The 27,663-nt window shown below is 37.9% G+C and overlaps 1 protein-coding gene across 1 annotated transcript in view; it reads left to right on the top strand.

Moving 5' to 3' along the window:
• Positions 1–2,067: 2,067 nt before the first annotated feature.
• Positions 2,068–27,663, top strand: part of pax7b (paired box 7b) — a 50,332-nt gene continuing 24,736 nt past the window's right edge. Inside the window, exons 1-5 of the mRNA XM_079803072.1 lie at positions 2,068–2,591; positions 3,459–3,694; positions 3,969–4,113; positions 4,349–4,477; positions 21,458–21,654. Of these exons, the coding sequence (XP_079659198.1) occupies positions 2,507–2,591; positions 3,459–3,694; positions 3,969–4,113; positions 4,349–4,477; positions 21,458–21,654 (792 nt within the window). The 5' untranslated portion in view covers positions 2,068–2,506. The remainder of the gene's footprint in view (positions 2,592–3,458; positions 3,695–3,968; positions 4,114–4,348; positions 4,478–21,457; positions 21,655–27,663) is intronic.

The following is a 27,663-nucleotide window of genomic DNA, read 5'->3' as shown; positions in this document are numbered from 1 at the left end:
CTGGAGAAAGAAGTCAAAAGAAAGAAGGGTCTTCAGGACATAGTTTCTAGCAAGTGGTGTGTTTCTTAGAAGAAGTTTATTGTAGACCATATTTAAATGATATTTAATGCAGGCACATGCAACCTAACTGGAAGTTATACTTTTTCAATCTATTTTGTAGGTTTGTTATCCATTCATGCAGTACACGTTGTTCACTAATTGATTACTGAGTTGGTAACCAAAATGTATATATATATATATATATATATATATATATATATATATATATATATATATATATATATATATATATATATATATATATATATATATGTATATATATATATATATATATATATATATATGTATATATATATATATATATATATATATATATATATATATATATATATATATATATATATATATATATATATATATATATATATATATATATATATATATATATATATATATATTTCAATAATGAATGACATGGACCAGGCCATATGAGCGATGTAAAAAAATAAGGGACACATTAAAGCAAGTGTCTTTGAAATGTGATGATGATCCCCAGACAATATATATGTCTTCTACTCACAATTAAAGTAGATGTTGTTACACCTTAATCTCCTCACTCTTTATAGACTGATATGGGGAAGTCTTTGCCAAAATGACTCGTGGCAACAGCAGTGCTGTCTTGCTTCACCCCGATCTCTGTTTAAGAGACCACAAAGGCATTCAAACGACTGGTCCCTTGGGATGTGACATGCTTAGTCATGTGGAAGTAGCCTATGCCTATATATTAACCAGCAATGCACACAAATTAACGATGCCATTATTAACACCAAAGCGAAGTTTTCAAGTCATTTCTGCATGCATGTTCTTAAAGTTGAATTCCAATGTCCTTGCACACAAAGGGACGCCTATAAACAATCACTGATCATTTAGTGTTTCATCACAGGGACCCTAAACGTTATAATTCAATGCGATTCTCCCTGAACAAGAAGGTTGATTTTGAACAGTCAATGTATGTTTATAGACATGGATGAATTTATGATAATGAATAATCTGATTCAAGGAAGAGCTATTTCAGGAGACACTTCTAACCTTTAAAGATACCATTAACATTAGATTTATACAATTATATAAATAATAGGCCTATATAAAATGTAATGGAATATTATTCCAATTTGAATGTAAATTAATTGTTGATGTTAAGTTATGATTTAGGCTATTATTGAAAATTATTATTAGGCGTATTCGCCTTCATGACCCGCACATGTTTTAAAATGCAATTGCTCTAACTGTTTTCTTTTTCACTGTTTAATCTGAAGACTGAACATGATAATTGTGACATTTAAATGGTCCCGATAAAACAAAACAATTATTGTCCACAATACGAATTCTTGTACTGTCTTATTTTTTGTAAAGTATAATTTTCGTTTAGTGCTGTTCTGTTCAGTTTCTGCTTATGTTTTTTTTTTTCAAACATAGTTTTTTCTTGGGTTTTCAGTCGTGCTAAACTATTGTAAACTGATTAAAACGACAGCTAATCATTGCTGTGCGCAATTCCCGGTTCGAACGTTCAAGTCCTACCGGGAACATTAGCTTATCTGTAGCCTACTTTAATTAAAGGTTCTATGTTACTGTAAAACAGAACAAATCAATTAGCACAGACACCAGATTTGTTTTATTCGACGGACTAGGTAAACTAACCCATGAGCCTGTTGCAATTGTCCAAGTCCAAGTGATTTGAGAGACTATGAATGACCAAAACACACTTATCTATAATTTTATTTGGAGGTTTATATGGAGGGAAAAAATATTTAAGTATAATTATCTAAAGACGTGATTCTTTATTAGCTTATGACTTTTAGGCCTTGTCAACAAATAGCAGGCGATCAATCAAATGTTTGCTTTGTATTCTGCTCAAAGGCAATCTGATGGAGTGAATAAAAAGCTAGGCACTCCGCGTGTTCGTGCGTGTTTGTCTTACCCTGTGCTTTTTGTGATTGGTCGAAAAAAAACTTGCTTGTTCCCCTCCATGCCCACATGAATAAAAGAAGCCTGCGAGAGCCTATCGGCGCGCGCGACACCCCTCCTACACCGCGCGCTAAAGTTATCCACTTCAACTACTCCCAACCCCTAAGCAGACTTTGTCATCCAAAACTATCAGACCTTTTAAGAAAACACTGCAAAGAATTAAGTAACCTTTGTTCACTCGAGAGCGTTTGGAGTACCCCCTCCCTGGCGCGCGCTGCATCTTGTTCTTGCGGTAGTTATTTTGCTCATGACCCCCTCCACACGAAACGACAGTGTTTATCTTTGTTTGATTTTTTTGGAGCTTTCACATCCCCGCGATAGTCTGGCTGGATATCAATTTTTTTAAATCATTTTCCCACTTTTTGAAAAGAGGACTTCGGTGCATTTTTAGTCATTAAGGAAACATCCATCAACAAGTCTGGACTTGCTTTCGCAGTTTAATCATCAGCCTCACTGTGCCTCGTCATTTCTTAAAAGTAGAATGTCATCTTTACCGGGAACAGTACCGCGAATGATGCGACCGGCTCCAGGACAGAACTATCCCCGCACTGGATTCCCCTTGGAAGGTTGGTCGGACAGGTGTAGGGTAGCTACTTTGTTTTGTTGTAAATATTTGTTGTAAACAAAATCAGGCCTGCAAGATACAGATTTATTCTAGCCAAAAATGGTTTTAAATACTTTAAAGTGTCTATTTTCACTGGCGAGAAGGCTATACCAAATTATCGAATTAGACTGTACGCAATTTCCGAGATTTCGATTCTGGAAGTTGTTTAAGTTCTAATTTTGTGGCTTTATTACATTCTGATGTATTTAGTGCATCAGAATAAATTATTTTTTTTCAGGGACATTTTCTTGCTGGCAAAATTCGTCTTAATGTGGTTCAAATCTAATGAAACTTCCAAATACTAAGCCTACCCGTCACTGTAGGATTTGTTGACTTGATCTAATGGCGCAAGTGAATGCAGAATGCACAAAGGATTATACATAATAATTGCACAACATGCGAATGAAGCAGGACGCATGCAGGACACATCAGGCCGAGAGGACCACTCAAGAGAGATCTGTTAAATTGCATTAAATGCACAATTCTCTGGTAGATTTTCTTTCAGTAATTTACAGAAAACACAATTCAAAACAACTAAGAATTTGTCAAGAAATTCAAGTAGCAAGAGCATTAAGTTCAATTTATTCAATTTGGGGTTATTTTTGTTTTAATTGGAAGAATAAAACAAATATTTATTATTGTGTTTTTTAAGATATTTAGGCTAAACTAAAAAGTGTGATTCCATAATTCAAAGTGCTTCTCATGTAGGCTATTTGTTATATTTGTATATCAAATATATTATTATTATTACCCTATTATTTGACTCGTTTTGCCTGGATTTAGTGATAGCTTGCCAGAGTTAGATTTAATTCCCATTTCTCTACTGCAGTTTCAACTCCTCTGGGTCAAGGTCGAGTGAATCAGCTTGGCGGAGTATTCATCAATGGCAGGCCTTTGCCAAATCATATCCGCCACAAAATTGTTGAAATGGCTCACCACGGCATCCGTCCCTGCGTGATCTCCCGACAACTTCGCGTTTCCCACGGTTGTGTGTCCAAGATCCTCTGCCGGTATCAAGAAACTGGTTCGATTCGTCCTGGAGCAATAGGAGGAAGTAAACCCAGAGTAGGTTTATTATTATTATTATTATTATTATTATTATTATTATTACTATGCAGGGTATTTTGTATAATTTTATTTGTCTAGCTTATGAATGATTTCATTTTAAATCCTACGTTTTGAGATAAGATGATAGCCTAAAAGTAAAAGGAAGAAAAGATACACTGGGCACGTTAATGTAGCCTAAAATTTGTCCTGCGTCTTTTTTCCCCTCTTCACCCACACTTTATGTTTTCCCTTTCTTTTTGTATCTCCTCGCCTTTTTAATCAAACACAAAAGCAGGTGGCAACACCTGACGTGGAAAAACGTATCGAAGAATACAAGCGCGAAAATCCCGGCATGTTCAGTTGGGAGATTCGGGACAAACTGTTGAAGGACGGTGTGTGTGACAGAAGTACAGTTCCCTCAGGTGAGGCCTCATCTGGTAAGCAACCCCCTTTTTTTTTATCATGTCCTCCAGCTTAATTTCTATCACAATTATTTTATACATAATTTAACAAATTGAACAGAAAATAAAATAATGATAATTGATTAGATAACTAGTTTTATTATTTGTATCATACTTATATTAATTATAAATTACAGGTATAGCTAATGTTAGCATTATTATTATTTCCCTACTATAATTAGTATTTTTGTTTTTTAAATTATCCCATCAGTAAGTTCTATCAGCCGGGTTCTGCGTGCGCGTTTCGGCAAAAAAGACGATGAGGACGATTGCGACAAAAAAGATGACAGTGGGGAGAAAAAAACCAAGCACAGCATTGACGGCATACTAGGAGACAAAGGTAAATCGTTTAAATTGTCTTCTGATTGTAGGCTATATGCAGAAAAAAAAAACTGACTACTTGTTTAAGTAAACTTTGCGCTTGAGTTCATTGGGCATCTGCACGGTGTATGATTTTTGTGTCAGTGCTCAGCGTCTTTCCCAATCGCTTGAGATTTCTGCTTGTTCAACTGTCATTTAGTCATTTGATTTAGTGTGTATTTATACTGGCTCTGACGGATGGTATTTAGGCCTTGATCTATTTGTATAACAGACTCATTTGATTTGACGCTGAGGAAACGGTCCCTTGAAAACGGTAACTGACAGATGACCGATGTGGCAATCAATATCAATTACAGCCCATAAGTTCAACATTGCCGGCTGGTTCTCGCGATAATTCGGCACGCTTATTTCGCACGTTAACAGACCTTTCCATCTGGCAGCGAGTAATGAGCATTTCCCCTGCAATAATTTGAATCATTTTTAGATGTTTTTTGTCGTGTCTGATGACTCATCTCGGTAGAAAAAAATGATCTCAATAAGACAAGAGTCGAATTGTTTGCTTAAAATAATAGGCTACTACAAAACGTTTTCGTTTTGTGACAGTCACTTTTTTAAACTTGAAGATGAACCTCAGTCCAAAGATCTCTGCTTCACTGAAGTTCTTTTGGAGCGAGGAATCTAAAGCAAAGCCTTCGATAGAAGGAATGAACCCTTCCTTTCACATTCAAAAATCCGTAAAGGGGGGAAAACTTTTAACAAAGAGCCAAGAGGAGAACTATGGAGAGATGAATTATTCAATACACCCTGCTGGTAGATAGTTTTGTAATATTATGGAATCGTCTGTTGGAATAGAATGAGATTTGGAGGGTGCAAAATGTTTTATTCTTGTTTGGAAATGCCCACTGCTCTTTTTGGAATCACTATTGTGTTTCTTAGCTGACGTTTAGAGAGATGGTTTATAGAGGTGCTCGGCCCGTCATTACGTTTATGTTATTCCAATATTAAAATTATTTTAGCATTACTACGCGGTTATGGGAAATTCGCCGTTTTTTATTGGTATTCAAGAAACATGTTTTTAATACATGGAACAACAAATTGGATGTTCTCGGGCTTTTCTCTAGAGAATGCGTCCTATTTTGCACTATTTAAAATGGCCTTTAACACGACTGTGTGCACGATTGAACTAAAATGTGTAGCTCTATTGTTTTAGAACCCATGTTTGTTTGTGTGTACGTGTATGTGTGCTTACGCGCGCAAACTCAGCCCTCATGCAACCTCTGTGGACTTTCTTCAGAGGCCAGCAGGAGCCACAGCTATTGGATTACGGATATGCGAAGTGACAATCCGTGATTAGAAATTTTTGCCATTGCCCTAAACGTTGTGCGTTGAGAATATGAATATGCATAGCCTATTTCAAACTTGCATGCATTTCTGCTAGGATTCATGAATAATTTGTGTAAATATCCGTGATGTTTATTTACATTCCACATTTGTCTTACGTTTTGTGAAACGTCCTTTCACATTTAGCTTTATATACAGTGTCATGCAAGAGAGCTGGAGCTAAAATGCAATCTTTTTCAAGACTTTTTTTTTTCTCGGGGCTTGTTTCACTTGATCATCCAACTGGCATTTAATAATGTTAAGACTTATTAGAGTTCGTAATGAAAACGTGTCTTTTGAACAAGCGGCTGTGTTGGAGATGGGTGTAATAGCTCACAGGCATAGCAAGAAACTTATTTATCCCCAATCAGCTCTCACTCCCTGAGTTCCAAGCACAACGTTATTTTGAAAGGTTTTTAAAGCAGATTAAATTGAGCCTTTTCTTTCTCTTCGCTTTCATCTTTAAACGGCCCTCACTAGCTTGCCTTCGGCACAATTTCTTGTTAAAAATTTTTCTCACACTTGTTCGTATATTTGTTTTATTGTATTTTTGGTCTATTTTAGTTGATTTGACGCACAAACACATCGAAAATGAATGAGACCCCAAGCAGACTATTTGTGCACAAATTGGGCAGTTTTGTATTACTATGGGTGTGAAATTATTGAACAAAGAGAGAAGAGCCCTGGCTTCATAACCAAGCCAAAACTCCACTCTTTGTTCATAATCATGCTGGTTTAAAACACAAGTCTGTCTATTTAACTTCTGAAATTACCTGTCAGATCTACCTGTCATTTTGTATTTAACGAATTTTCACAGTTGTTGTGCTCCTATTTTTCATGTTCTGACATTTATGCCCCCCTTAACTCACAGTGTTTTGATCCGAGCACGAAAGGCGGGCGCACATGCGGTGCTTTACTCGACCAATAAAGTGTCATTTGACCCAGAGAAAAAGTTGTCGGCCAATTAATGGAGATTGACTGATTTCCCCATTTGGCGTTTAGGGACTAATCCCACAAGAACGAAATAGATTATTTAAACGATTCGGTGCATTTCTTACCTGATAGGGCCTAAGTGTGTTAGATTTAGTAAATGACTAAAAATTACTATGACTCTTTCAACACGACCCTATGGGGTGGCAGTGGCACTACCACCTCAATAAATCAATTAATTCGTTAAGTGATCACGTTGAACGTAAATCGTTTGGCTGGAGAAGCACATTTTCAAAAATACAATATTTATAGCCTACAATATTTTTTCCGTGTGGCGGATATTTCATAAAGGCTTAATGAGCATTCGTCATTCGTTTCGAGAATGCTGCAAAAGGCTAATTGCATCGAGAGAATGAAATGCAAACGGGTAGCTCTCAGATATTTGTAGAGAAACAAAGTTATATACTGTATATTTGAGACTTTGAAATAAGCCTCGTTTGAAGAAAGAAGACCATAGGATGAGTCGGGAGACCACTTCAAACAAATCCATCTGGAATGGGCAGAGAGAGAGAGAGAGAGAGAGAGAGAGAGAGAGAGAGAGAGAGAGAGAGAGAGAGAGAGAGAGAGAGAGAGAGAGAGAGAGAGAGAGAGAGAGATTTAGTGAAAGTATGGGGAAGTTATTTAGCTATTAATATTTTTTCCTCAGGCATCGAGAGTCACTCCATCTGCACTTTCTCGCAGCTATTTGGCTGGGCTGAAATTGAGGGAGACCCAAATGTTGGGAAGAGATAACACAATCATCACAGCCGCGGTCCTGCGCTCTGCATCAATGTATTAAACTCGGATTAACCTCCCCTTTCCCCAACACATTTCATTGGAATTTTGAGGTGGGGGGCGTTTTGTAGTAGTAGTAGTATAGTAATAATAATAATAATAATTAATATTAGAGTATTCAAATAAATGTGTATTCACAGAATTATAATTTAATGCAAAATAAATTAGAATTAGTTAACGTGCAAGCATTTTGTGGAGCTTGGTAATTATAGCCAATTTTTTTCACTGTAGTAGACCAAGCCTAATTAATCAAAGTAAAATGTAATGTTGCAACTTGGACACTGCTATGTTAAGCGTTTCCTGCTATTATTTAGTTGAATTAGCTGTAATTAAAATGCACAAAACTGTTGTTGGGCAGTAATGGAAGACAGTAGATTTCTGCCGATTAATAGAACAAGTCTGACGTTTGTATAACCAATCGCTTTGCAAGGTCATCGTCTAACGACGAGATCCTGTGAAAATGCTAATCCAGAGATCATGACACCAGAGCGCCTGTTTAGTGTCAACGGCGTTGCCTCGTGAAACATTTGCAGTGTAACTGAATTACATGCTAGTTAACTTCAGTCCAGCACTTCGCTGAGGAAATTATTTTTCCAAACGTTCACCCAGGATGAAATTCATACAAAAACTAGGCCTGCACCAAATGCAGGTCCTTAATTCGTGGAACGAATCGAATGTCGATTCCAGTATTAGTTCTGTTTTTTCCTGCATCTTTTGACAGCTTTTTAAAACCATGTCTTGCACCTCTCTCTTTGAATTCGTTTTGGGACAGTTTTGACAGATCTATCATTGATTATGTGGAGTATTATTAATTTACATATAGTCGTAAATATTCGACTCAAAGTGTCTGAATAGCGACGAATAGTATTTGACGTTAATCATTAAAATGTCAAAAGATTGCACTAGAACAGAATATTAATATGCAATTATTTTCAACAGCTTTGCTGACCTGTTAACCTGGGGCGGATCAATGAAGAGGATTTTGTGTGTTTCAGATGTTTAAGGGAGAGAGGGGAAGAAAAAATAGAAAGTAGGTGCAGAAAAGTAGAGGCGTCTGGAGGAAATTGAGAGGCTTATAGTCTTTGATCCTTGGGTGCTTTTTCTTATCGGAAACATTTGTGGTGACACCACGACAATGGGAGTTCATCATATTACAGACTGCCAGTGCTGCTTTTAAGACGGCCTGTCTATTAATTAAAATATGTATTGCCATGTGGGACAAGGACTATCTCAGTGCACATATTACTGTGCGAATGGCTTTTAGATATCAGCCGGGTTTTTTTCCCCCTAATTCATTTATTCATTCATTAAATCATTCATTCATTTTATTTATTTATTTGGTTGGTTGGTCCTGACATGCAACATATGGGATGTTTTGGGCAATCATACAATTAGATTTAAGAGATTTGCACTGTGCTGTAGAGTGGGGGGCATCCTGTTAGACCAGAAGAACAAAACGAACAAACGACTAGGGAAAACTCCTGCTGACACTAATAAAAGTATTGGCCTCCGGGCTTCCTATGTAATGTCACAAAAGTGTTTTTGATGCCCTGGACTCGCCATCGCTTTAGTGCTGTATTTGTGCCCTGTATAATTGAAAGAGCACGGAGCTCTTGGTGGCCCCATATAAAAACCCATGTTAAAAACCTAGATGTTTCATTCGTTAGTCTAAAATATGTTAAATACCATTTCGAACGCGGATTGGTTGCGAACGGTTGCGAACGATTAGCCTAAATTAAAATAAATTAAGCCAATTGTTATCCGAAACAACGTGAATGTAGCATTATATATTATAGCAGGCTAGCCTATCTACAAAATACTAGACTAAATTCTACCAGCGCATTGTAAAATAAACGCATTTCACCCAACAATATAGGATATAGCTACGGAATATGCCCAAAAAAAAGAAGAAGAAGAAGCAATTAGCTAATATATGTAGCCTATACTTTAATTGCCCGGAAACAAGCAAAGACTAGCAAACGTTCAACATACGACTCGACTTGTTGATTTTGATCGTATTGTTCGTATCGCTTTCAAACCAGCTTTAATGGCCTCTTTGGGAATACAAATATACGAAAAGAGGAGTTACCAAAGTGGAAGAGGGGGGTTTGAATCGGGGGAATTGCTGCCCACTCCTTTACCATGGAGTGTTCAGTAGCCATTCCTTAATCCTTCTTTCATTTTTGCCGACAAATGCCAAGAATCCTGTCTGGAGACCCAATGGGAGACTGATCATCTAACAAAAGGGAATCCTTCCACAAAGAAGGAGTGCCAAACGTGGTTCAGGGCACTCATAAACAGACCAAAGGAAAAGTAACCTTTTGCCGATAGATCTTATAACGTTTTGAGCACAAATGTCGAAACGTATAGGTCCATATGTGTGTTTGTGCAAATGATAATTTGCTCCGGCAGTTTTTATCCACTGCAGGTGTCCGTGTACAAATACGATAAATAAACACTATTAATGTAGGGTCATTGAATAGACAAAAATAACGGGATGGGCTCTGTTTGAAAATGTAAGTCAAAACAGCCCATTGGCCATAATGTGTGTAGCCTATATTTATTTTTAATGAAAAAAGTAAGACAAAAGTAGAGTGAATAAGATTGAAAGTTATTTTAAACGAATAAAATGTAAATATTTCAATTAGCCTAACAATTTCAATGTTGTTGTTGTTTTCCTGGCCTGAAGACTACTGTAGTAAACGTTTTTACTTGACCTATTAGACAAAACGTTCTAAATAAAGTAGCCTACTTGAATTTAAGCTGCTCTGACTAAAATCCCATCAAGATTTACATAATGTAGGCCATTAATTATCATTTAGCTCATTAATTACTGTAGGAACAAATCTACCATGTGATGTCAGAGAGTTTAAGCTATGTTTCAAGGTGCACCTTTATCAGTTTAATTTAAAAAGTCAAGTCCTCCATTCTTCTGTGAATTAACTTTTGTTCCTGCTGTGGTTTGTTTTTTTGTTTGGCCAAAAATTATTCTGGTGTCTGACAGCCCTTTTTCCTTATTTAAAGACAGTCACTTCAAAAGGGAGAAAGAAAAGGGGAAAGCCAACCGTCTGTTATTTTGTGTCTTTGGCCTCTCTGCGTTGGCTATTCAGGCAAGTTGATGAACTCCTCCAAAAGTTTATTAAGAGGAGCAAAACAATGGTGTCTAAAGCCTTTAGGCAGCCAAAAGAGACAGTTTATAAACTAGCTGCCATTGTTCCTCAAAAGCAGATGCATGAATACCTTTGAATGGGCTCCCTCAAACTGACACGATCAAGCTAGACAACAGCATGTTAAAAGGAACTGCCTTCCTTTCTGCTGCCCAGATTTGTATTTTTCCTGCATTAATGTACATCTGCGGTTGGAGGGGTCCAAGCTGGACTAGCTCAGGGCAGTCAATACCCAAACCCACAGCCCTTTGGGCTGTTTGAAGTAAAGTCCTATGTTCTGCACGCCCTCAGTGGGCTGCAGGTGTCACAAGCCTGAGAGAAATATGGTAATCTAAGAGCAAAAGAAAAGAGTCACCCTCCTTTTGACGTTTTAAACAGAGCATTTTCCAAGTGAATGACTTGAAATTGCCTGTTTGTAGGATTTGAATTTTGTCTTAATGCAGTCAATGGGATTTATAGGGCCTCCATGTAAAGGTTTAAGGTTTCAAAACAAGGCTGTGTGTTTAATTTTTCAACTTTAATGCCATATGGTTAAATAGCACTGTTTGAATAAAATAGGAATCTACATTTTCCAAAATAATTTAAAACCTGCATTCTGCTTTATTTTCATATGCTTAAAGAGCATGAGACTACTTTTTATTTAAAAAAATATTTTATTTATTTATTTACTGGTTTAGATTATTGGTAGTGTTTAATGTTCGTCTTATTTTGAGTTTGTTGTGATGTGCTACTAAAAGTTTACAGATCAGGTTGATGTTGTAAACACAGAAAGGGCCAGATTAAGGAAAGCTTAAAAACATAAACTATTATTTTTCTATGTAACTTCATCTTTGTTTTATACTAGCATTCATTCATACCATCTGCTTGTCTTCTCGGTCTCATTGTCAAGCAGCCTTGTTTACTTGTTCCTTTACACAAACAACATATCATGTCTATAATGAGTTATTTATTGAGGACCCATAAAGAGGCTAGTGAAAGCTTAGGGAGCATGCATTGCTTTCTGTCTGGCACGAGAAGTATAATTGCATTCTCCTCCGGTCCACAATGACTCTGTTTAGACATGAATAAAAGCAATTTAGTTTTGGCTGAATATCGAGAATGGCTTTCACACTGCCAAATGAAGTCTTTCAGATGCAGAGCAATGTGTACGAACAAGTGATTTCTAGGTTTTCCTCATTACTGCCCTAATTTGACCTAGTTACATCGATGATAAACCTGTTGTTTTAGTTGGGGTTTTTTTTCTCGTGATTTTGTGTAACTTAATGGATATTATGCTATATTTCTAAGAGAACTGATATTGAAAGTAGATTTATGCCTTCATTGCAGCAATGTTTACATCATTATAATTTAATAGCTGTCTGTATCCACAAGTTGATGAATCTCTCTGGGATGAAATAACTTATCTATTGTGAAAATATAACACTATGCACTATGATAATATAAGGCTGTTGATTTGATCATTGTTTTAGTCTTGAGCAATAATTTAGTCACTTGAGCTTGAATATGATTGTTTACAGCATGTTATAGTCTGGCACAAGATAAAGTAAGTCAAAGGGAAGTAAATCAAAAAAAGTAATCGAAGGGTACATTTACATGACAACGATGAACTAAAAATACTTTGCGTTCTTTGTGCACAGACGACAACGTTGTCAAAATGATCCTCATTCAAACGGATCCGCAAAAACGACTAAAAACGCTGTATTCTGCTGTATTCACAAACTATGCGCCTAAGACGTCACCATTTTCACAAATTCATCTTTTTGTAGTGTACACGGAAACGATAACAATATTACATTCAAAAACCTGACATTTGAGGTCTCCAAAATGCTGTTGACGTGTAAATTAACGACCAAAAGGCATAAAAAAATTTTCATTTTTAGTTGAAAACAGTGTAGCGTTAACACCTCCTAAAAGGTCTCTAACCCTAAATGTCTCATGGTGGAAGTTAGATTTTCAATCTGAAGACCATGATTATTTCCGTAATCGGTTCTGGTAACACAAACACCCTTAGAAAACTGTCCAGTTTTGATGACTAAAGCATGGCCCATTTTATAGGTAACAGTAATTAAGTGAGGAGGGCAATTGCGCTGCATCCGTCCAATGATTAGTGCCGAACAACATGGTCCAATGGCTTAAAAATCACCATCAGCCCACGCTACTTATGGCCATAAAATTTCTCATTTTATGCTCTTTAGCGGCTTCACCCCGAGATTCTTCATTAGCTTTATTTATATGTGTGTTTTGCACTCGCACAAAGACAATAAACATGTTCCTAGAGTGTTGCAAATCAGAAATTTGCTCAGATTTTTTCCACCAACTTAAATGGTGAATGTGCTGGGCAGTGTGAGAGCTGCAGAGGGGCCAGGCAGCTGTGAGGGAGTCTACCCCGCTCCCCTCTCCCCACACAGGCTTCAAACAGGGCACTTGTCGTACATTTTTAACTAATGGGCTTATTTATGCAGCCATTGTCAGTTTTTCTTCAGGCTACTCTTTCCACATGGACTTTTTTCTCTCACCCTGCAGTATACAAAAGGAAGTACCGCTCACAGTTTTTTTTTGGCATCCCTTGATATGAGATTTGTCATTTAAAAACAACTGTTCTGGATGCAGCGTTGAGCTATTGCGGCCCCCATTGAATTGTGTTTAGCGGGTTTGCACGTTAACACATCAGAGCCCCTCATTCATGTTATAGGGTCTGTGTTTTGACAGACCGCTCAAAGAAAAGCTTACCTCTTCTTTAAGATGCACTATATGGATGCATTTCAAATCACTTTTTCTCCATCTCTGACTATTTATTTGCTTTTCTTTTGGAAATATGATTATGCCTTTTTATTTATTTTCACTTTTGGCATTTGTATTTAAGCCCTAGGCTGTCCACTTAAAGCTCACATTGATATATTAAGATTTCCCATAAGCTAAGTCAGTGGTAAAATTGACATTCAGCATTTTTTTGTTTACGCAACTGTTTTATCTCAAGAAGAGACACACGCCACCGCTGTGGGAAAAGCGGATAAAGGCTTTGCATTTAATAAATGGTAGTTTGCTAAGACATAAAGCCATGATAACACAAACATCTTTGTGAGGATGGAATTAAGTTCAGCCTCAGTTTTACTCTAAGTATTTACAGGGAAGGCCTCACATGGAGAAGCATAAAGTTTTCTGCAAATTTACTTTATTGCAGTAATGCAAGGAAACTTTTATCTGAGGCCAACCCCGCCCCACGCACTTTTTTTAATAGATCTGTAATGGTTTTTCAGTTCAGCCATTCATTTGACACAAGACAATGGCTATTAACAATAGCATTTTGTGCTTCTAATATTTATCACTGTATGTGGAACATCTGGATAGTTTATTCAGAAACTGAAAATTCATTTATTCACTAAAAATGTCATTCCAAACCTGTATTACTTTCTTTTTTCTTCTGTGAAATAAAACAACTGGGCCCAAAATGACATTGTACCAAATTGATTTTCAATGAATGAACAAAAAGGATATTTTTCAAAACTATCTTCATTTGCATTCCACAGAAGACAGAAAGATTATTGGAGCACGTTTTATAAGAAAATACTATTATAGTCTTTCCACTGTTTCACTTGCCATTTCTTTGCAATTATTTGTAGAATTTACTAGCAATTTCTGGGTGAAATTTGTTTTTTTAAGTTTGAAACAAAATGACGATGAGTAAATTAATTTTCTGCTTATAATGTATCATGTGGGGCACCTTACATGGTGCACAGATTCTTGTTCCAACTGAAATGTGCTAAAGGATAAATTATGCTCATCTTTTTTGTCCTCACACACGCGCACGCACGCACGCACGCACGCACACACATTGTAGTTTAATAAGCTAAAGGCATGGAAGTTTAAATGGCTGATTTTGTCGTCTTTCTCACCTTTTAGATATTTGATTAAGTTCCACAGTGCTGATTGCTTTTGACCTCAATTAGCAAGATCTCAATCCCAGGAAATGAAAACTCAATATGAAAAAGAAAGAATGAGACGGGAAGTAAACGAACACCTGCCTTTCAGTTTCTCTCAGCTAGAAACTAAATTAGAGCTCTCTCCGGCTTCCATTGACCAAGTTAAGTCAGCACTTCCCACCAAATCGACTGCGCTGCACATATCTATAAAGAATCCCAACTGCCTAAAGATATTTTAAGAACCATTTCAGAGTTGTTCTTAAACAGCAGTGCGGTGAAATTCAGCTAATACAGCAGAACAGATGCGATCTTCACATTCATGTCCTGTGTGGATCTGATAACTTTGACATGACTTCCGAAGTAAGTCTTATTATCCTAACATATTCCATCTTCCACATTCTTTATCCTATCTGTCAATAGTTATAGTTTCGTTGTCAAAACATCTTTTCAGTCACCACATTCCAGAACATTCAAAACCCAAAAGACACAAGCCATCCTTAGAGTGTCCCTCTCGCTGTCTCTCTGCACTGCCACCCCCTTTTCCCTGCCATTAAATGGATTCATATTCAGGCAGCATTTTCCAGTGGTGCTTGGGCACAGAGAGTCAATATGTCAGCATTTATTGATGCCCTCAGAGCTGCACAGGGTTGTCAGGCCTCTTTTCAGGCTTAAATGGCCCCCTAAGGTGCGTCTTCTATTGGGCCTGAAAGGCCACGGAGGCCCCTGAGTCTCTCTGTTGTTTAAGGTGAGCACACTCTCACACAGGCACGGTAGACAAAAAGCCCACTGAGCCTTCATGCACATGACAAGACCTATAAAAGAGCATCACCCATCACCTCTCCTTCACATCTTCCCTCTCTTTCTCTCAAATGTTTTTGAATGCTACAAAAAGAAAGGAGGGCTAATTGTTTGTTGTGGGAGCCAAAATGACGCCGCTTTCCCTCCTTTATCCCATGGAAAGAAATTAATGAATGTGGAGCAGAAAGCAAATCTGAACGGAGCGCATTTTAGCACAGGACTATTGTGTTTTGGTTTTGTATGTATTATTTGGTTTCATTCTAAACACAAATCTGAACGCATTATGGTTAACAGTGTTATATCTTTAATGTTGAATAATAAATGCTATTAAGTTTGAGCATCATCAGATTTTCTGCATTGTCATGTATTTGATTTGGCTCATCTTTGGAATAACGCAAAAAAAATGTATTAGTAACATCACCATTACTTTACTTTTGCTCATACTTATGCTAAATTCCTAACCAGGCATTACACTTTGGCACATAGCTCATGCTATACAAACATGAATGATTAATCAAATTGTGTGGCTTTTTAAATCAAATGTATGATTATTGGACAATAAGGCAGTGAAAACAATCCCTTTGACTGTCCTGAGACTTATGTATGGCCCACAATATCATAGAAACTATGGGATAGCATCTTTTGACTTAGGTCAGTAAGTATACCACATAGCAACCGACTTACAGCTAAATTAATACACCAATTTATTCTTTTAGCCAAAAACTGTAAAGACATTTTCTTTTTAAATTTGGGTGATTGGGTAATTGTACTCATGCTGTTCAGGTTGTCATATTTAAAGGTGAGAAACCATTTACAGTTTTCAGCAATGAGCCGCCTCTCGATATTGCATTTGAACAAATGTTATTGCGATTCAAGCATCATTTTTGGTCACTGTGTAGTGTGTCTACACTGCTAACATGTTTACTTGTTTTCCGTATCCATGTTGTGTGCACAAAATGTGTCATTTTTGTTGCTGTTGTTGCGGTCAAATATTTTTGGCTACCAAAATTTAGGTGCGTCACTAATGGTAACTACCTAGAACCTCCTTGCATTGTGGAGATTGGCCAACAGAAAATGGGAAGTTATAGTTTTTTTTTTAGCCTTGCAACTCTTAAATCACAAAGATTCTTTGGAAGCAAGTGCAAATAAATGTATAAAATAATAGAATATATCTATACAGTATTTTATTCATATGGCCCGAGAGTGCAGATATGTTTGGATGACAACGTGAATGATAAAGTAGATGTAAATAGATCCACAAATGAATTTATACCTGTAATAATTTAGAAATAAATGGGACAATCATTGGTGTGATTACCCAGTTAGACTCTCAAAGATGAGTACATATGTTTCAGAAACAAGGAGGCCAGTTGTTGCTCCTCAGTAAATACCGGACCGACCTGAGTATTATATTGTTTTGAGAGCCAACTCTGATGAAGACAAATGTGTAAATGTGTGCTACCATGCTAAGCTTAGTGGAATGTGCAGCTGTGGACGAACACTTTACCCCAGGCCCTTTAGCTCTTTACACAGAGACTGTGGCAGGAAAGGTTAGGAGGGGAGAGAGAGAGCGAGAACGAGGGAATGAAAATAAAAAGACAACAGAGAGGAGAAAGAGGTCTGAGTGTGGCCGTGATGATGAATATCCCATCTGCTCACAGGCTCATCGGTGATGGAAGTGGTCTGAAGGCTTATGTTGGGTGGTCATGACTTCTCTTTGGCCTCACTCCTCACCCGTAGCGGTTAATCACTGTCCGCCATGTAGCCTCTCTCGGTTTTACGCCCAGCTGTCAACAAAAAGCTCAGTCAGGTTGGCTGCATGGAGCGAAAGTGTTACAGCGACTCTTCTGGTTCAGTTTGTTTCACCAAAGGCCTTTTAATCAAATTCTTATTCAAGATATATTAGGCCAATTCTCCTCTGATTAACTGCCTTTGATGTGTAAGTGCTACAAATCAGGTTGATCCCATGGGGCACGTTCACTCTTAATAACTGATGGGATGCAAAGAGACGATTTTAAGTTCAGAAAATAATAGGATTTGGGTACTTGTCAGAGCTTGTTTGAAAGAAAACATCACTCATTTGCTGTCAGATTATCTTGTTCGGTTTCGAAAATTCATGCCGTGTTTTTGCATCCTTTTGCTTGAAACATTGAATTGAACAATACCACGAACCCTGGAGGACTACATGGATAAAGGAGTAATATTCACAGGGAATTTTTAATTAAGCCCACATTTTAAGATAAAAACATTTTATCAGCATTCCTTTAACTTTTTAATAGATTTAAGAGTGTCGTCTTATTGCAATTAAATGTTCCTGTTCTTTTCTGATTAGCGGTTTGGCTTTTATTTTTAAAACTCAGCTTTTGCTCTATTTACCTTTATTCAAAAGCTTTTGCTGCCGTCTGCTCCAGGCCATCTCAGACAAAATGGGACATATTCAGTTACATTTATGCCGCAGCACATTCGACAGATCTGGGTACTTGCCATGGTCTCATTCGTGTGATGGGACCCAGCATGTCAATCGTGGGATCTCGCAGAGACAAAGATGAGGTCCAGGTTTAGACGCGTATCTGCATCAGCGTCTGTTTCATTTCCATAATCCTGTCCTCATTATACTACGAGTAGGAGAGCGATAGATGCTGACCTTTAGCAGGAGAGTGCTGTCAAACTTATTCTGGTTTTATCTGTCTCTGCAGGGCTGGCTGAGGAGCAGCTTGTGGGTTTTCTGTTATGGCAGCTATATGACATTGTAATTGTTGTGACAAGGGCAGAATGAGATGTGGCAGAATACATACTCATCAGTCATGCAGGGACCACTGCATCAAGCTTGCAGTCTTTCAAATTGCGTTTTTTGAGATTTGTACCCCTGATTTTCATTCATCTGTCTGACGATAAAATCGTGCGGAAATTGAGAAGTTGATTGCTTGTTTCGAAAAAATTCTGCTCGAATAATTGTGGACGGAATTACACTGTTTAAAAGTTTGGGGTCGGTTAGATTGAAAAAAAAAATGTTTTTGCTGATTTGTTGCTCAAGAAACATTTCTTATCAATGTTGAAAATAGTTATGCTCTTTTGAAATATAAATCTTTTGTAACATAAATGTCTTTACTGTCACTTTTGATCAATTTATTGCATCCATGCTGAATAAAAGTAATAATTTAAGTAATAAAAAAAAACAAAAAAACCTGGGATTGTTGATCGGATAATTGATTTTTATCCAATCTAAAATATAGTTTTTATGGCAGTTTTGTTTTGGACTCCATTGACGTTCATTGCATGGTCAAAAACATTCTTCAAAATGTATTTTGTGTTCCATAGAAGAAAAGAAATACAGGTTTGAAACTGCATGAGGGGAATAAATAATGTTCGAATTTTCCTTTTTGGGTGAACTATCGCTAGCAGCACGTAGGGAAGAAAATATACATTCAATGTTGTGTCTTCAATGAAAGTGGTGGCTACCTTTTGGAAAAACAATCAGTATAGATCCCCGCACCAGCCTTAAGTGGTCGTCATGGCGAGTCAAAACCAAATCACTTTGTCACAATTTCTCCAAAACCAACAAAGGGATTTAAAGAACATGAGTTCCAATATATATGTACACTTGGGTATGTTTTTAGCTGAGTGTTTGGATGAGGGGAGAATTCTGGCAAAATGAATCTTAAAAGAAAAGGCAAAAGAATTGATTTAATTAATGCGGCCTCATGTCCTACGGCCATGTGTAATCCGTCGAGAATTCCTGAGCGCGAGCTCTGGGAGACAAAAAGACATCTACCAGAGGACTCCTCAAGTGGCCTGTAATGAGAACCTCTCTGTAATCCCATAATTCCTTGTTTAATTAAAAGACAGAGCTGGCCTGGAGTCGAAGCCACTTTGATGGCTCTTTCATTGTTGTGCTTTTGTTTGGAGGCTATTTTTGTCCAACAGTCCAACAAACAAATATAGTGACGTGCAAAAATATTCATTCTGTAATCTGGTGTTGCCCTTGGTTAGCATTTATTGTTGTAACCACACCAATGTCAGGGGACAGGGGCAAAGTAAAAACAAAGTTTTCACATAAAAATGTAGAATCATTCAGAATCATTTGAACACGTATCTGGGGAATAGAACCATATTTTGATTTCTTCTGCGGAACAAAAATAAACATTAGGAGTTTGTGTAAGAATATATTTCTCTAATTTCTCTATATTTGCCTCATTGCTGTCCCCTATGGTGTAGAATTGGAGTGAACAGATATGCTGTGTCTATAAGTTTTACTGTCATCGAATTACCTCTCAAATCCCTCTTGTGTTTCACCTAGCTTGAAAAACCAGTTCTTACTGTACTGAGTCTTTCCAATGACCCCGGTAAAAAGTGGATGTTCAGGGTGTAGAATATATGTTCTGAAGCTCACTGTTAAATTGTGTAGGGCTGGGCACTGATACAGATTTCCTGTTTCAATTAAATTTGGATTGGATTCCAGATTCATTCAGTTAACATCCCTTTTGTTTTAAAAATGGAAGAAATTCTCATTCTGCTAATGCTGTGAAGTATACAGGGAAGAGTTTCAGCCAAAAAGGTTTTTTTTTTTCACAGCAAAGCCATAGACCATTTTTCAGTGCCCCAAATAACCTCAATGAACAGTTCTTAAATTAACCATTTTGTTTTATGATCTGAAGAGCCGTTTTCCACTATAAAGAACCTTTTGTGCATTGAAACTGTTCAATGAATGTTGAAGGTTAATTTAAATAGATTTATTTTTAAATCATTAAAAAAAAATCAATATCAGAATAATTTAAATGAATCCCGATTATTTGTGAAAAAACATCCCTAATATAAGGAAAAGCAGAACGCAACCCACTCGGTTCCTATATATATAATCAACCATATTCAGAGGGGCCAGTCTTGGAAGCCCACACCAGCATTAGCCAATAAGAAGCCAGGGTTCAGCCATCACTAATGTAGAATTGCTTCAATTTAGCGGGAAGTCATGGCCTGGATTAAGGCCAGTGTCTGCAGAGCTAGGCCCCCAATGCTGCTGAAGGGATTTTCAAGGATCAGCCCAGTGCCAGCCAAACTGGAAATAAATAAGGAATCAACTCAAATGAAATGATAAAAACCGGCTGTAAGATCTTCCCTGTTATATGTGGAAAGGGTTTTGATGTGACTAAAGAATGGGATGAAGGAATCTCTATTGTTTGTGAGGTTTTTTCATCAATCTTATCAATCTTTTATCATTCAGTATGTTTACACTTATTAATATTAATGTCGGCTGGGCTGTAATTATTTGCAAAGTTTGCAATAACATTCACACACCTGTATAAAGGTCACTCTTTTGCACAGCATGGATAAGCTAATGTGTCATTTTCGTTTCATCACTAAGCTACTCAGCTTGAATTGCCACCCACACACCTCTGGTTTGCATTAGATCAGATTTGGGCTCATTGTTTCTCATCTTTTCTCCAGCTAACCACTAAACAGAAATGCTATAGTTGACATGGCTGCATTTGACAGATAATCCACCGCTCGTATTTTAAAGACGGCAAGAATATATTGCAGATGGCATTTAATTAAATGAACTCAATCGAACACTTGAGTTATGTGCAAAGTGCCAGTTTTGTTTCATTTTAGCACAGAATACCAGTACGAGGATCGCTAAGGTGGTCTGTGGAGATTAACTCCCCCCTTTTCCCTCTATGGCCTCGGGGCGAACTGGGATGCGCACTGATGTGGGATTGTATTTACAAGAGCTTCGCTTATATAAATAGCTGTGCATTGAAATAATATTCGCTTGAAAGACACATGAATCTGTATTATTTCACCATACCGCCATCCGTCTGTTTTTTGGGTCTACATTCATTCTCACATCAAAATCGGTATTCATGAACAGAGAGCTTTCTGGGAAGTGCGTCTCTATAGAAAGTAGATGCCTGATACTCCTACAGTAACGTTCGCATCGCACTCAGTTCTTTCATTCTCTATCCTCTCTGATAGGTCGAATGGACGAAGGCTCGGACGTGGAGTCTGAACCGGACCTGCCCCTGAAGAGGAAGCAGAGGCGCAGTCGGACCACTTTCACAGCCGAGCAGCTGGAAGAGCTGGAGAAGGCCTTCGAAAGGACACACTATCCAGACATCTACACCAGAGAGGAACTAGCCCAGAGAACCAAGCTCACCGAGGCCAGAGTACAGGTACAACACCATCAAATACTAAAGTAGTTTCTGCAGTTGCTAGAGATACACATGGTTTGTCTGAAAAGCAGTTCAAAATGTGTTCATTATCTTCATAATTCTGTATCTAAAACCTAAGGAGATAGTTCACCTAAAGTGAAATCGTTTACTCACCCTTATGTCATTCCAAATCTGTATGACCCACATGGTGAATGTGATTTCACTAAGTATGTTCCTGGATCAACATCATCTTTGATCCTGGAACAACATTCCAATCAACCAATCAGATTTGTTGGACAACTTTACGGTTTATGTCAAGTTTAGGCTTACAACCAGGGTTAGGTGCTTCGACATCAGTGTTATTCACCTATTATTTCTCTTTGATTTTAGGGTTAGGGTAGTTATGGGTAGGGTTAGAAATAATTGAAAATATGTCATTGGAATGACATGAGGTTCATGACATGAGGTTCAGAATTTCCATTATTTTGTGTGAACTATCCATTTACAGTTTTTCTCAGTCGCTTTGGTACATTTATCGAATCATCCTCGACATTTGCAAAACAGTAAATGCATTTCTCAAAACAATTCGTACAAATAGCAAAACACCATGGATTACCTGCAAAAGCCAGTCTCTTGCTCAAAATCCTTAGTTCATCTCTCAAAAGTAAATATCTGTGTCAATGAACATGTCAGTGCCATCAGAATGACAAGTCCTTGTATCATTGTGTACGGATAAGACAGTCAAATTGCTTAGTCGTGTTGTCAATATAACAGTGTACTCTGGAGGGATGTTCTGATGTAAACTATGGCTAAAGTTTTGATGACAATTATTGTAATTTGTTGGTTACACCTTAGTGTATGTTTGAGTTTGATTGTAAGAGACTGGACAAGATTCACATTTACGCTTTTACTGTTTGTACTGTAATTTGTTGACAGACCATGTCATTGCGATACAGAGAGAAAAAGACAGCACTGCATAGCACAAAAGAAAAAAATAAGAAAAACAAAAGTAGAAATATGAACGTCTAACGAAAATGTATAGAAATATGCTTGACATATTATGACAACTTGTTCAACCATTTTGCATGTAAAGGCTTATGCTATAAACTAATGCCTAAATGTTGTGGGGGGTAAGACTATTCAACAGAGACCCAATATAATACATTTTGATCAACATGACATAAGCAACTGATAATGTAGGAAACAGCAGAAAATTGTACATAATCATTTGCATGGATGTACACAAGCATTTGCAACTTGTTCAAAGAAATGAGAAACTGCTTTTTTGATGTGCACAAGTGACACAATGATGTGAGAATTGAACAGGTAGTTTTGAGAATTTCAATTCTGATCTGAGAAATGTACCAAAGCGACTGAGAAAAACTGTAATTGTGCTCATCTATGAAGGTTAAAGTATGGAGACTGATGCTTTCAGTTGGAGATGTAGATGGCACAATAGGAGCTCAGTAAGAGTTCAGCTATGTGCTCTGAGGTCTATAGAGCTCTAAAGTGCCACTGGATCTGTTGGACTAAGGTCCTCTGATTGATGATGCGTGTAACAATGCAACTGCTCATCTCAAAGAAAGTGCTAAAAAACACAGCAGGCCTCTTCCTGTCAGCCATATCGGAGAGAAACACGATCAGGTGGCTAACATGGCACTTCACTCTTAAAAAAAGGTTCTTTGGCGGGGTGTATGGTTCCTTGAAGAACCAAAGAACCTTTCCATTGCACAGTGAAAAAAGGTTTGTAGTGAAAAAAGGTTCTTTAGACTATAAAATGGTTAGAAAAAATGGTTCTTTAAAGAATCATTCACAAAACGGTTCTTCAGGGAACCAAAAATGGTTCTTCTATGGCATCACCGTGAAAACCATTTTTTGGTTCTCACTGGCACCTTTATTTTTAAGAGTGTACTTCTGTTAAAGTTGGCAGTTGATTCGCCCAATCTATTTTCTAAATGCATGCAATTTATCTTATTGTGAACGTGCAGGTTTCATTTGATTTCTTTCTCTTTTTGTTTTGTTTTTGACCTCTTAATTCTTTTCAATCTAAATGTCATAACTCCATCTTCTGGCGAAACAACAGACTTCTCTGATGTTTGCTGAACTTCTCCAATCATTTAATTTGTGTAAACTCCGCCTTTTTCTTACAACTGCAAATTTGCATTCGCATCTGCCTCTATCCAACCGATGAGTTGAACCATGTCCCTACATTTCTTTTCTTTTTGATGACTCTGATATAAGTCACAATATTTGCTTCTTTCATTACATTACAACTTTAATACTCCTTTGAACCTTTTGGAGGAAAACTCTTGATTTTTTCAAATTTATTTATAGTATAAAAATGTAAATGTAAATGTATCAAAATTACAAAACTATTTTTTAAAGATTATCTGAGGGATCAAAGTGCTTTGAACTTTTAAAGTGAGGATAACAAACATTTTACATGCAAAGGCTTTGGCTCCTCCCACCACTGGTCCTGACAGCTTGTCAACCATGTGGATAGTTGAAACAATGAGAGGGGGGAAATACAGTAGAGTTATGGCAGCAGCTGTTGGGAGCGAAGGGAGGGGGATAAAAAGAGCTAGAGTGCATTCCTGATGGATTTCTCACTTCAGCTTTTGGCTGGGATCTTTTCTTCCCACCACTTTCAAGCCCACCACCGCTCCTTGTAAAATTTGCTGCATATCAGAGAGCATCCCACACACTCTCTTGGGAACCCATCTCCACCAGTTACATTAATCAATCGAGAGCTTGTAAAAAATATGACCGCTCGCCATGCCCCTACTGCCTGCTTCACCTCTGTAGTGGTACAGGATTGTGCCCTTTAAATGCTAATGCTCTGGACATTACATTAATGTTGTAATGCATAGTGAAATGGCATGTAAGGTCAATCTGACTTGGTTATTCAATTTTGTAATACAATATTATATGTTTAAATATGTAAACACTGTATGTTTGCAAGCTGCCTAAATGACATCATTGCATAATTGAAATGCAGCTGTCTCTCTCTCTCTCTTTCCCTCTTTCATGTTGCCAAATATCTTACTCTTCCTGCGATTAGACCACTTAACAAAGCTGCAGACACTTACATTTTCTTTGTGTTAATTGGCTGTTTTGGATTTGTGTTCCAAACAAGCAAAACAAATCTTGGTATAAAAAGGATCTAAAACATTGAGGAATGACTCAATTTTGGAAAAAGTTGACCCATAGTGGCCTCGTGCCAGGCTTTCTTAGTAAAGAGAAGATCTCTCGCTGGCAGTGTCAGAGATCCTGCTGATTTTTCTGCCATGTCAGTGATTCGGCTCTCCCTGAAAGGAGCCCCATGGGACATTTGGCCCTTTTGTGTGTTTATGGTGACTGATGCTAATTAGACAAGTGAATAAACATTATATCACTTCTGACCTGCATATGTCAGACCTGAATTATGTTTGTAAAAAACGGACAATCCAATCATGACTGTAAATTCAAATGTTCTTTTGCACTATTTTGGCACCTTGTTGGATGGAACGTCCGGATCATTCAAAGATCATATGATACCACCGCATCCTCGATATATTGGCCCAACAGCTTATGTTTTGTTTTCTCAACCCTGTCAGAGCCCAGCAGTTGGTTCTTGAGAGGCCAAGCTTATGATGTGTGAGGATCTCGAGATAGCTCACATGGAGATGCCAGGGCTCTGGGATCATTGCTTTTGTGGAGGGGAAGGTGTCTGACCCTGTTGGCTTTTGGCAGACCCTGCGGCCTCAGTGTCAACCCACTTGAGTGCAGCTGCGCTGACACAGTATCCAGATGTCAGAGAGAGAGAGAGAGAGAGAGAGAGAGAGAGAGAGAGAGAGGGAAGGACTGGTCCTGCTGCCAAAGAGAGGAAGTCAGACATGGATCAGTGATGATGTCAAAGGCGTTAATTTATGTGTTTGGTGCTTTTCTATTAGGTGTCATCTGTCTTCATTGAGCACTGTCACTGTGGTTATTCTTAACCACAGACATGTTACTCATGCTTCCACTGTTTTACTGCTCCATATGACAAATCAGAGGAAGTGATCCATATCTGACTAAGCACCGGGATAAGTGCTTCCAGGTCTCACAGCACTGCTGCCTGTCTGTCTGTCTGGTTTACAGCAATCGTAAGGCCAGAAGGAGAAACAAGATGAATTCACTTTAGATTTACAGGAAATTTAATTGGCAGTGGCAGTTTTGTCACTTTAAACTCAGTTAGACACAAAATCTTTGTGATGTGCTAAAGTGTCAGGTCTTGGGTTGTGGTATGACAACTCTGAAATATGAGGAGGAGATGGAGAGAGGAACCTAGACGTAGTACATTATCGCAATGAAAACTTCCTCTTTAGATTATTGTATGAATACTGAATTAAACTAGATGCTATGGCTTAGGTTTGACATACATTACTGTTCAAAAGGTCGGCAAGATTAAACATACAGTAAAAGAGTAATATTGTGACATCTTATTACAATTTAAATATATTTTAAAATAGAATGTATTCCTGGGATTCCAAAACTGAATCTTCAGCATCATTACTCCAGTCTTCAGTGTCACATGATCCTTCAGAAATCATTCTGATATGCTGATTTGGTGCTCAAGAAATATTTATAATAATTTGAAAACAGTTGTGCTGCTAAATATTCTTTTGTGGAAACTGATACATTTTTGGCATCAATTATTTAATGAATAGAACAGTATTTATTTGAAATAGAAATATTTTGTAACGTTAAAAATACTTTAAAAAATAAAAATGGCAGTGTATACTTGTGAGGCATGGACTGAGGAGAGTTAGTCCTTCCACATGTTACACACAAGCAGGTTTGAAGATGTCTCCACTTCCCTTCTATAATCTGGCCCCCTCTGATCCAATCTGGAAACAAGACTTCCAGGGCACAAGTGTCAGCCCCCTGATGTGGAGTCATATCACATGCATTTTGATTGATCCTTGCAAAATCTGGAGCCAATAATACTGTATTTATGCTGACCTACATACAAAATATGGGATTTCAAGGAATAGGTCGAATAAATATATGTATATTTATGATTACAAAAGGAAAGAGGATGTGCATGTACTTAACAGTCTTCTTCAATTCAACCATGGCACCTGGGTGTAGTAAAAGTTGAATTTTGCAGATGTTTCTGCTGAAGAGGCACCCCATTATATAGACCTTGCTTACCTTCAGGGCTCAGCCCAGCCCGTCTCAACCCTTCATCCCAACCCATCCAGTCCCACTGCCCATCCAGATTCCCTAAATCCCTGGATGGAGCCATGCACTGAGATTGATGTCGGCCTTTTTTACGCTTCTCAGCCACTGTTATGTTCTTTTTTGCTGTGAAATTCAATCACGTTATCCAGGTTTTACTCCTCGTCTTCCTGTCTGTTCACCAACCACCCAGCGCATGGCAAACGGTAATCCTAGGAAGATATATAACCATCGCCGTCCGAGAGAGACGGTGAAAAAGAAAGCAAGGGGAACTGATAGGGTGGCCTGGATGATTGATATTGGATGAGAGCTTGAGATGCTGGCCGAATGTGGAATGTGAAATCGTGACACAGTCCACAATCAGATTTGTCTTCCATTTACCTCCCTTCCTTTTGTCTCTTCCACTCTCCCTGTACACTCGGAGATTGAGAGTATATTGAATTGAATTTTTCGACTTCCATTCCCTCCGAACCGAATGCAATCAGACAACAGCTCCTTCAGCCACACTCCACGAAATCTCCTCTCTTAAATGTTTCGCCAAGTGACTCCGTTCACTTTTAAGGAAATTATTTGAACTCTTTCAGAAATATGAAATGAGTTGGCCATCTCAGTTGGGCAGTGTGCTTTGTGTCTCGGCTTGAGCAGGGAAATGAGAAGAGTGGGGAATTAGAAGGAACGGCAGAGAGAAAATCCCTGCTCAAGGTGCCTTTGCCATCGGGTTCCAGAATGGCGCATTCAGAAGCCCCAGCTCGCAGCAAGCCTCTTAGGAGATCCATTGAGCGTGGGGCGGCAGGCACTCTAGCCTCTAACACTGAGATACGCGCCTTC

The sequence above is a fragment of the Gobio gobio genome (assembly GCF_949357685.1).
Source record: "Gobio gobio genome assembly, chromosome: 21".
Lineage (NCBI taxonomy): Eukaryota > Metazoa > Chordata > Actinopteri > Cypriniformes > Gobionidae > Gobio > Gobio gobio.
Note: the sequence above shows the minus strand (reverse complement) of the source record. Positions and strands in the feature narration are given on the sequence as shown.